This window comes from Notechis scutatus, chromosome 2, assembly GCF_049901735.1.
Source record: "Notechis scutatus isolate UNSWTSFEM ecotype Mainland chromosome 2, rNotScu1.2, whole genome shotgun sequence".
Lineage (NCBI taxonomy): Eukaryota > Metazoa > Chordata > Lepidosauria > Squamata > Elapidae > Notechis > Notechis scutatus.
The window spans coordinates 241,944,076-241,956,092 of record NC_142010.1 but is presented as its reverse complement, the minus strand read 5'-3'; the positions used below and the strand labels follow the sequence as shown (position 1 = coordinate 241,956,092).

At 35.1% G+C, this 12,017-nt stretch overlaps 1 protein-coding gene across 2 annotated transcripts in view; it reads left to right on the top strand.

Annotated features, from left to right (window-relative positions):
* Positions 1-12,017, top strand: part of MTREX (Mtr4 exosome RNA helicase) — a 38,315-nt gene that overhangs the window by 812 nt on the left and 25,486 nt on the right. For both annotated transcript variants that reach the window (XM_026670487.2, XM_026670486.2), the window contains exons 2-13: positions 2,324-2,461; positions 3,995-4,061; positions 4,465-4,527; positions 5,574-5,686; positions 6,615-6,789; positions 7,718-7,808; positions 7,897-8,021; positions 8,710-8,808; positions 9,616-9,718; positions 9,850-9,981; positions 10,705-10,784; positions 11,667-11,777. In XM_026670487.2, coding sequence (XP_026526272.1) covers positions 2,324-2,461; positions 3,995-4,061; positions 4,465-4,527; positions 5,574-5,686; positions 6,615-6,789; positions 7,718-7,808; positions 7,897-8,021; positions 8,710-8,808; positions 9,616-9,718; positions 9,850-9,981; positions 10,705-10,784; positions 11,667-11,777 — 1,297 coding nt within the window. The remainder of the gene's footprint in view (positions 1-2,323; positions 2,462-3,994; positions 4,062-4,464; positions 4,528-5,573; positions 5,687-6,614; positions 6,790-7,717; positions 7,809-7,896; positions 8,022-8,709; positions 8,809-9,615; positions 9,719-9,849; positions 9,982-10,704; positions 10,785-11,666; positions 11,778-12,017) is intronic.

Below are 12,017 nucleotides of genomic sequence, written 5' to 3'. Positions count from 1 at the left end.
CTTTTTTGGGGGGGGGGTCCTCAGACAAATTAATAGAGTTTAGTAAAGTTCTTCCTTTTTTGAGTGTTCATGTTTTATTTCCTGAGTGCCACAAGTGGGGTATTCAGATGAACATTACACATTTGGGGAGTTGATTCCTCCCTTCCTTATGCTGCAGTGCAACCTATTCAGAAAGATGGTCTTTTCTCCAGTTTGGGCACAGTTAAGAGGAAATGTATGAGGGGAATAATGCTTTGGGGAATTTTTATTTCATCAGTGCAACATTGGATATTGGAGCAGAATTTGTTAATATGTTGGCCTTTGCTTATGTGATTCATCAGAGCTGATTCCTGGTCCCTGTTTTTCTTTTTCTTTTAAATAAATTTTATTGATTTTACAATTAAAACAAACCAACAACACATACATAAATGAAAGAGAGAAAAAGAAGAAAGAAAGAAGAAAAGAGAAAGAGAAAAATAGAAAACAATTAAAAACATTCTCATCTTCAACAGTTTGTAAGACCTCTTTTTTATCCTTATTTTATGCCATATACACACACCTAATCCTTACAGATATCTGTATATCACTACTATGGATCTATCCTATCCTCTTTTGCCTTTTAGTGTGAAGTCTATCTTTGGTCTATCCATCTGTACCAGCAGTTCCAGCTGTTGTAGTATATTGAAGTGTCTTTAATGCCAAAGTTAATTTGTCCATTTCTGCACAACTTGAAAATTTTTGAATAATCATTTCTGATGGAACATGAGGCTGCTTCCAACATTGTGCAAAAGCCAATCTGGCCGCTGCCAAAATGTGTATTATTATATATTTCACTTTTTAAATATTTGTTTATCAAAGATCCCTAACAGAAAGGACTCTGGTTTGAATTCGATCTGTTCTCTTGTCATTTCTTCCAGTCAATTTCTAATTTTCTGCCAATATTTTTGAGCTTCTGTACAGGACCACCACATATGGAAAAAAGTTCCCTCTTTTTTTTTTTGCATTTCCAGCAATTTGGACTCATATTGGGGTGCATCTTTGCTAATCTCGAAGGTAGAAGGTGCCATCTATAAAACATTTTATAGGCATTTTCTTTGTATGCTACTGATTTTGTAATTTTATTATTTCTACCCCAGACCTTTTCCCATTCTGTTATGGTGATGCTATGTCCTATATTCCTACTCCAGGCTATCATGTTCCCTTTTACAATTTCTTCTTCTAATTCTACTTCTAATAAATAATTATAAAATTTTGTTATTTTTTTTTTGCCTGATCCTAATAAAATTTTATCTAATTGCTGGAGTTTATTGTTAATTCCAAATTCTTTCTTGTCCTATTTATATCTACTTTGAATTTGAAGATATGCCCACTGATCTATTTTTAGTCCCCGCTCTTGAAGTTCTTGCCACGATTTCAAATTTCCTTGCGTATCCAATAAGTCCTTATATTCAATCATTTTAGTGATATCCAGATTATTTGGATGAATCATCGCCTCCATTGTTGAAATCCAAATTGGTATTTTTAAATAGTGTTTTTTCCGTATTTTCTTCCAATTAGTTAATAATGAGTCTCTGATTAGGTGCTTGTGAAAATATTTCTGGCTAGTTTTCCCGACATCCCATAAAAAAACATGCCATCCCCTCTGCAAGTCATGGCCTTCTAAGAATAATATTCTCTTATTGGTTAAATTCACCCATTCCTTCAACCATACTAAAGAGGCTGCACTATAATACAACTCCCAATTTGGAAGTGCCAGCCCTCCCCCGCTCTTCATATCCTGCATTGCCTTTAAATTTATTCTAGGTTTTTTCCCTTGCCAGATAAATTTTACAGTTATTAAGTTCTTCCAAAAAAATTTGTGTACTTTGATTGGGATCGTCTGAAATATATATAGGAATTTTGGAAGAATATTCATTTTAATAGCAGCAATCTAATAGCAGCCTAATAATGAAAGTTGCAGCTTGCCCTATGTTTCTAAATCCTCCTTTACCTGTTGCATCAATTTATCATAATTATTTTCCTTGTGTCTTACAATGTGCTGTCAACCATATTCCTAAGTATTTAACTTTCTTTATCACTTGTATTCCCATAACTACTTCTAGTTCAATTTTCTGTTTTTCTGTTAAATTTTTAGTCATTAATTTTGTTTTCTTCCTATTAATTTTAAGTCCTGCTACTGCTCCAAATTGTTCTAATTCATTCATCAATTTTTGTCCTCTTTCTATTGGTTCTTCAATGAAAAAAATCATATCATCCGCAAACGCTTGCAACTTATATTCTTCTTTTTTAACCTTTAATCCTTTTATGTCTGTCTAAGTCCCTGTTTTTCTATGTTTCCATTTAGAAAACAACGAGATGGCAAATCTGTGGGGCCTGCAAAAATCCAAGCCAAAAAAAAGCGTGATGCAGAATTTAATAGTGCAGATATTACAACTTTGGGAAAGAGACCAAAGTTGGACGACTTCTCTACGGATGATCTTAAGTAAGAATGAATTGTACATATTAGGCTTGGAAATGCTTATGATATTTTTTTAAGAATAGAACAGAAAGGAATGATTTATGGGCAACTGCACAAAAAATACTGTTGAAAGACATATATTAGAAGCTATTAGACTGTTTTATCATCTAACACTGGTTGCATTAAAAATGATTTGTTAAGCAGTTCTGTATTTTTCATTGCTGCCAGTGAGTAGAATAAATCTTACTCCAGGTGTCTTCAAGACTTGATGCAAAAATTGCTGAAAAAATGTATGTGAAACATTTTGAATGGGGCAGGGGTGTCAAACTCGATTTCATCAGGGTTGTGCTTGACCTCAGGGTGGGTGAGGCTGGGGTGGGCATGGCCAGTTCAATATAATTCGTGTCAGGGGCACCTGTGGTAGCCCAAGAGCTCTGCCAGGGAAAGCTGGCTCCTGAGCTCCGTTTTCGGCTGTGATGGCCTCCTGTAAGCTTCTGCCAGTGTAAACGGAGTTCTGGAGGGGCAGCACAGCCCTCCGGAGCTCCATTTTTGCTGGCAGAGGCACCATGGGCCGGTCCTTTTCAGATCTGGTCCTCAGGCCTTGAGTTTGACACCCCTGGTTTAGGGAAAGTAAAAAATACAGATAGTCTTTGACCTCTGATCATTTGTTCAGCAACTGTTTGCTAAACAAAGGAATATACAACCCATATCTGAAGTTATGGTCCTTGGAGCACCCCCACTGTCATGTGATCCAAATTTGGGCACTTGCCAGCTTGCCTGCACTTATGATCACAAAGGAACTTCAACTCCCTCCAGCTACCTATTTCCCCCCATCTATGCGCCCCCTCTCTTTTTTGCCTCATGCACTCTCTTGCCCCACCTGACCTTCCTGTCTTCTTTCTCCCATTGCTGATGGAGTACTTGGCCTGGCTTTTCTTGCCAAGAAACACTTTGCAGAAACTGGCAAAAGGAAGCCCCTTTGTGCAGCATCAGCAAAAGCAGACCCCTTTATGTGAAGCTGGTACCATGTTGCTTGGCCATACTGGGCTAGGACTTTCTGGCACACAATAGATCTTGGGCTGCTTCTTGTGACAGCCAGGGCTGGGTTTCCTGGTGCACCACAGAAAATAAGTGCAAACAAGCAAGGTGCTTTTCAAAAAGCAACTAGACTTTCTTGGTTTTTTCCCCTTGAAAACGTTTCACTTCTCATCCAAGAACCTTCTTTAGTTCTGACTGAACGGAAGGGAATAGAAGGATTTATATTCTTGCAGTCATCTGGTCTGAAGGTTGTTGAGGCCACTTGGGGTACTCTCGGGGTCACCTGAATCAGAGTGCAAATGGGTGTGAAACCTTGGGACTGATGAAAAGACTATGTTGTAGACAGGAGATAGGTGGTGCCATATCCCTCCTCTCTTTGAAACCAGTAGTCCTTTCTGTCCAGAATGTGGACTTGGATGTATGGATAATTATCATTATTAGCATCATTAATCTTTAAAAATAAAATACAACATACACATTTCATTATTGACTAATACATTAATGTGGTTTTCATTTCAGTTTGGCAGATGTGATGCCAAAAGTAAAGGTACAGGCTGTTGAAACTATTGAAGGTTGTACACATGAGGTGAGTGTGAGACTGGTGTGATGAATGCTGTTTTATATAACGCTACTATTAAGAGTTGAGAACACTATTAAGTAGAAAACTACTTAGCTGTAGTTTGCTTTTCTGTGTGAGAATATGTAATGGGAAAAAGAAAAGGAGACATTTTTGAACTAGTATAATATAAGCTAAATGGTCATCAGTGGAAATAGAAGTTAAAAAGAAACTCATGTCCTATGTGTGTACTGTCATTTATAGAAGCTTCCTGGGTGACTTTGGACCAGTCATTCTCCCTCAGCCTTCCTATGTCCTCTACTTTGTTGGGTTAGAAATGGAAAGAGAGAGCATTATGTATTCTGCTTTGAACATTAGGAACATTATTACTGAAAAATAATATAAATGACCGGAAAATATTTTTTTTTACTAGGTTGCTCTTCCTGCAGATATGGACTTCGTAGCCCTAAAGGCAAGAACTGGAAAAGCTGCAAAGGTTTGTAATTTACAAGTCGTATTCCTTAAGTGTCATAGTTAATGGGGAACAATGGACGAAAGTAAAATGACAGTTATTTGCATAGATATAAACATTTTTGGGGGGCTTGGTTTTATCTGAAAGTTAAGAAAACACGAATGTCCATCATTTTAATAGTTAAAAATGATTTGAATAAAACAGTATTGGAATTTATCTGGTTATTTAACTGGAAGGTAGTTAAATGTGGGTCACACAGTTTCAGTTGATTCTGGGGGCACATAATTCCACTTATTATTCAATTCTGCACTTACATTGAATGTATAAAGGTAAAGGTTCCCCTCATACATACATGCTAGTCCTTTCCAGCTCTAGGGGTCAGTGCTCATCTCCGTTACAAAGCCAAAGAGCCAGGGCTGTCCGAAGACATATCCGTGGTCAAGTGGCCAGCTTGACTAAACACTGAAGGCACATGGAATGCTGTTACCTTCCCTCCAAAGTGGTCCCTATTTTTCTACTTGCATTTTTACATGCTTTCGAACTGCTAGGTTGGCAGAAGCTGGGACAAGTAACGGGAGCTCATTCCGTTAGGTGGCGCTAGGGGTTCGAACCACCGAACTGCTGACCTTTCTGATCGACAAACTCAGCGTCTTATCCACTGAGCCACCGTGTCCCCGGTGAAGCCTGTTAATACATCGTTCTTAGGAAAGCTGAACCTTAAGAGAATTCTTCCAGTAAAGATTTTTAGAGAGCCTTTACAAATTAAAGTTCTTTTGTTTTAAAGATACTTCTTTTGCAATTTGGTCCCAAAAGGAGAGGCAGTTATCAAAGATAACTGTGGTTATCAAAGATAACTGTGTATCAGTTGTTCTTAGACCATTACTTTCTCTATCACATTAATGTATTTTGCCTTATGATTCTGAGGATATTAATTTCCAGAATATCCATATAATTGTGAAGTTTTTTTAAAAAGCTAATAAACCCAATACTGTCTAATAAATAAACGGAAAAGAATTGTGCTGATTTACAATGAGTTCTGGAACTTATATAAACTTTTTTTTTCTTTTTAGGAATATCCATTCATTCTTGATGCTTTTCAACGAGAAGCTATTTTGTGTGTGGATAATAATCAGTCTGTTTTAGTATCTGCTCATACCTCAGCAGGAAAGACTGTTTGTGCAGAGTAAGTAGCTCCCTGATGGATTTTTTAAAAAAACTAAATTCTCCCCTTGAATAAAGTAATGGTAAAATAAATTAACTTTCTACATTTATTATATTTCCATTTTGTTTTTATATTTTTATACAGTATGCATATTCAATGTGAAGCTAGCTTTGTATTTCTAAACTTATTAAATTGATAGCTATAACATTATGGTGTAAAGAGAAAATGATCTGGGGATATGGAAACATGGAGCAATGATTGGCAGATGTTTAATTCTTTTTAAAAAAATTAAATTTGCTGTACAGATTTGCATACCTTGCATTTTTTTTTCAAAACAATTTTTGTCCTGGAAATTGGTTTTAGTGTTACGTTTCTGTCAGATTTATCAAACTCACAGTTCTTTTCAAGCATTTAGTGCTATTATAATATTGCATGTATTGCTTGAAGAAATAAAATATTCAAGATTCCTATCATTGGAATATTGTATTGAGGAAAGTTTTGGATTGGATTGGATCTAGAGAGATCCAAATTTAGTTTTTCCATTGAGTGACATAGAGTGAGTTAATATTAAGACTTTATAACATGTTTCAAAAATAGAAATGGTTTGGGCTCAACATCAGATATTTTTACATTATTGACAGTGCTCTGATGTGCTGACCAGTAGTAAAGTTGGAACAGCTTTTTCAAATTTGAGCTTGAATGTTGTGCATTCTACTTGTTACTCTTATATTTGTTTCCTAATGAGAATAGACCTCATATGTGTCATTATTTTTTCTCATATTGCTATATACTACCAAAGAGTTCTACAGGAATTCTTTTTAAAGAAAATATTGGATTTCATAATAAACAAAGTGTACATTTTTGCAGATTGCGCAATTATTTCATATCAACAGTAGAAATATATTGCAAAGTGTATCAATTTATAATGAATATTGCATATGTACTATAGGTATGCCATTGCTTTGGCTTTAAGAGAAAAACAGCGTGTGATATTTACCAGTCCTATTAAAGCTCTCAGTAACCAAAAATATCGTGAGATGTATGAAGAATTTCAAGATGTTGGCTTGATGACTGGGGATGTCACCATCAATCCTACAGCATCTTGCCTTGTAATGACCACAGAGGTAGGTCTGATTGTTAAACTTTCCTGTGCTGGTTTTTGGCCTCTCTGTTGTACTATGTACCGTATGTGCTTGTACAAAAAATTCAATTGCATATGATATGATTCAGTTTAGGTCCTGTGTTGTTTACCATATTAACACAATACTGTAAGCCACCTAGAGTCATCATGTGTGAGTTTGGTGGCAATATACATTTGTTAATAATAAATATGTATGACTTGGATATGGAATTGGTGATTATTTTTATCTGATCCATTCTATTATGATTATCAGATTTGCTCTAGATTATCAGTTCCTCTAGCCCTGGGATATAATTCATCCAGCCCCAGTGACTTTAATTCAAAGCAGAAGCAAATGTGTTCTCACCACTTTCCTTACCTATTTTGACCATTTCTCTTCTGCCCCAAATTATGAAGCTTCTGAGATATCAGACTTTTCCTTTTGAAAAAATACGAGCAAAATAGGACTCAGTCAATTCAGCCTTCTCCTTGCTCTCTATCATTAACTTGGTATCATCTTCAAACCCCAAATTGACAATTTCCTTGAATTATCCTGTTGTTCTGCCTGTATCTCACGAACTCTTTCTGTTAATTTTGCAAATCTCAGCTCTTGACTTTATCCTTACAGATTCAAGACTATTTCCTAATACTCTGGTTTTGTGATATGCTCTCCTGTTTTTTAAAGCTACTTCTCATTTCTCAATTTATCAAAGAGTTATTTATACATTTATACTTTGGGTTTATGTTTTGAGTATATTTCTGTTTATTGATTTCCCTCTCCCTCCAGATTTAATTTAAAGCCTGTCTGATCTAAGCAAGGTATCTCCCAAACATAATTTTTGAGGTCTTTGTGAGGGGCAGATCCAATCAAATGTGCTCGACTCATTGCTTACAATGTTTAATAGGTCATTTTCATTTATTCTTCTTTTTAGATTTTGAGAAGTATGCTTTACAGAGGTTCTGAGGTTATGCGTGAAGTTGCTTGGGTTATATTTGATGAGATTCATTACATGAGAAATTCAGGTACTATAAATGTACATATTTATGTATGAGTTTTTGTCTGTAGAAGTACAATGAAGATGATGCTGTCCCATGAATTTTTGTTTTCTAGAACGTGGTGTGGTATGGGAAGAAACCATTATTTTGCTCCCTGATAATGTTCACTATGTGTTTCTTTCTGCCACTATACCAAATGCACGCCAGTTTGCTGAATGGATATGTCATCTTCACAAACAGGTACAATGTCTTTTTCTTCACCTTTACATATTATATTCTTTCATGTACACTGAGAGCATTTGCAGCAAGCCAAATTCGTTGTGTGTCCAATCACACTTGGCCAATAAAAAATTCTATTCACCTTTACTTGCAACAGTGCTGTTAACCCACTTGGTAGGCTGAGAATTAGCTTTGAAAAACCAAAGCAAAAAAAATCCCAAACCCACGTTGATGGCATCAGCTGCAAGAATGATACAAAACAAGGTGATTAGTTCAGTATATCTGGCAAATGAGAACTGAGATAACTAAGCCTATATGAAGGGAGATCCTAGGTTTATTTATGTAAAAAAATAACTTGAATTAAGTTGAGTAGATTATTTCAGCCTAGTTTCAACTTTTTTCTAACATGTATTATTGGATTTTTATTTTTGATTTCTGATTTTTTCTAGTGAATTCTTTATTAAGCCATGAGACTGGTAATTAGAAAAAAATAAAAAAGTAAAAATAGAGTTGTATAAGACACAAAAAACACAGATTTTCAAAAACTGAGAATTTGTGATTTATGATTAATTGTAGACTGCAGAGTCCTACTGCCAGCCTTAGATGACTTCATTTGGATTAATGTAGAAACTAGGAATTGTAAATACATGCTATATTGTACATTAAAAGCATACATAATATTTTAAATAACTTATTTTCTCTTTACCAGCCTTGCCATGTGATTTACACAGATTACAGACCGACTCCTTTGCAACATTATATTTTTCCAGCAGGGGGAGATGGACTTCACCTTGTAGTGGATGAAAATGTAAGGAGCTATGTTTCTTTGAATTTCATTTTATTTATTTGTATTTACTTTTATCTCACCATTATTGTTATAAATAATTCAAAATGACAAACATACCTAATACATTTTCCTCTTCCTATTTTCTCCACAACTGCAACCCTGTGAGGTAGATTTGGTTGAGAGAAGATGACCAGCCCAAATTAACCTAGACAGCTTTTATGCCTGGGGTGGGGTGGGGACTAGTACTCATACTGCTCTGGTTTCCAGTATGGTCCTTTAACCACTGGACCAAACTCTCACTCTTATATGTAAGATCTCTCTAATTGTATTGGTAACTGTCAGCGCCAAGTGCTAGAGAAGAAGAAAGTATATTGAAAGTCTATACACACTAGGACGCTTACTGTTCTGTTGAATCAATTCTAGTCACCCTTTGGAATACTCACCTTGGCGCTGGGATAGTTAGGAAGAAGGAAATTAATGTATGTATTTACATTCATTGGAGGAGAAGGGATTACAAGAGAGTAAACGAGCACACAATGGAGAATACACATAGAAAGCAATGCAGCCCAGAGTTTGATCAGTTGTAATCCCTTTCTCTTCAATCTCTCCACTCTGCAAGGGAAGAAAAAACAACAGAACAATGAACACTGATTGTAATGGTGATCATGTGATTGAAGGACCTTTTAATCTGTCACTTCAAGGACAGATCATAAATGCAAGCACTGGAGTTATTTTTAGCACCATTTTTTTAAAAGTTTGACTAGTTGCTGAACAGGGCAGTCACTAAGTGAAGCCAACCTGTAACCAAAATTTGCTTTTGCTTTCTAGGGTGATTTTAGAGAAGATAATTTTAATACAGCCATGCAGGTACTTCGTGATGCAGGTGATCTAGCCAAAGGAGACCAGAAAGGCAGGAAAGGAGGAACCAAAGGTTGGTATAACTTTTGTCAGATAAATATATTGCAAGGCTAGGCAGGTGTTGTTTTTGAAGTTAAAGTGAAGAAACTGCCACCTTTTCATGTTCAAAATCTAAACTATTTGCTCGCATTGCTACCTTCATAGGTCCCTCAAATGTATTTAAGATTGTAAAGATGATCATGGAAAGAAACTTCCAACCAGTCATTATATTCAGTTTCAGTAAGAAAGATTGTGAAGCCTACGCACTTCAAATGACAAAACTGGATTTCAACACAGGTGTGTTCTACTCACTTCTAAATATTAGCTTATTCTTCATCAATTTTCATTATTATTGATTTTTTTTTAGTGACTAGAATCTAAACAGAAATGTGTTATCTAGTCAGAAAGTTTGGATGAGACAATAACTTTCCCCCTTTTGACAAATGACATACTAAAATCTGCTTTTGAAATTTGCCTTGGTCCCTATTAGCGTCATATTTCTTATGATACTGGCCACCTTCTTAAAACATTTTATTTAGAATGTGGTTATTTTATATCACAGTTGTAACTTTAGGTTTTAAAACACTTTGTTTTCAAGTATGTTTTTAAATAAGCAATACATAGAGAAGGAATAAACGTATTTAGTGGTATTTAAGAGGGAAACAGTCAAAATAGGTTCACTTGACCAGTGAGTTCTTTCTTAAATGTAGTTAATAAATTCAGTTTTACTGAATACAAATTTACTTAAACTATTATATTTAATTTAGTTTGACTTTTTTTCCAATTCTGTAACTAGTTATGAGATAGACTGCTCTATAAAAAAAAATCCCAGAAAAATATCTAATCTGCCCATTATGGTGAGAAGAAATTTGTTACCAGTTTATTCAATATATGCCTAATATCTCAGTTAATTTATTTTCAGTGTATCTTTGTAACAAATTTATTGGTAGGCTTTGGTTATAAACATGGCTGTTTTGGGGAGTAAGGGAAAAAGTTTATCCATATCCTTTTATCTTTCAGATGAAGAAAAAAGGATGGTTGAGGAAGTGTTTAACAATGCAATTGATTGTTTGTCTGATGAAGACAAGAAGCTCCCACAAGTGAGTGCTTAAGGGTACATGAGTTTATTTGCATGTAGCAACATAGGACCAATGCCTTTTAAAGTTTTTTTTATCCCCACCTTTATTATTTTTACAATTATTTTATAAATAATGTAAAGCAGCAAACATAGCTAATACTCCTATTCTCTCTACAACAACAACCTTATGAAGTGAATTGGGCCGAGAAACTGATTGTCCCAAAATCACCCAGCCGGCTTTCATGATTTAAGGCAGGAGAAAACTCAGGTCTCCTGTTTTTAGGCTGGAGCCTTAACTACTAGATCAAACCAGTTCTTGTTTTCTTAGCAACGAAAAAAAAAAACACCATGCAAAAGCTGTCCTTTTAATTAATTTACAAAATGAGAAAATCTGCAACAACAAATACATTTTGATGTCTGTTTTAATATTTCGTTAATACTAGTGCTACACTTCCATAACCTTTGCAAAATTCCTGTTTGAGTCCTTTGCACAACCCTAATTAACAAAATCCTTTCTCTTCCAATCTTCTCTCTGATTTCAACCTGATCAAAGGGCTTTCTCTAGATGTAAGGACACATTTGTGTGCCATTTGGTTTATTTTCTTGTAACATGTCAGATTTTTATGAAACTTCCATATGTCAGTTGGACTTGTTACAGTGCTAGCTTTTGAACACTCTTGTCTTTTAAGATTTAGCTTTTGTATATTTGATGGCTTTAACAGAAGGATCAGTTGGGGAAATCAAACATTAGATCCTTCTTGTTTCTTTTGAGATCAGTATATTAGTACAGTATTTGAATATCTATGATATTGCCACCACAACATAATTTTCCACATCTGTTTTAATCCTAGTGCTAATGAGTAAAATATGAAATAAGATTCGTCTCTTATTTTTGGACATACAGGTTGAACACGTGCTTCCACTTTTAAAACGTGGTATTGGAATCCATCATGGTGGCTTACTTCCTATTTTGAAGGAAACCATTGAAATTCTTTTCTCTGAAGGGCTGATAAAAGTATGTACTTTCAACCTTATACTGTAATACACATTTTCACATCTAAATTCAGTCAGAAAAATACTATTTTTATTGTGTTGTGCTGGGTTTTATGATACGATCATATAGTCTCAATATTATACCTGAACTTAGTGAGTCTGTTTTTCAAATAAAAATTTAAAACCATCAAAATAGTGAATAGTGGCTGAGTAGAGGTGAAGGACTAGTAATTTTGGGTCTTTTGGTGAACTTATTCCTAAA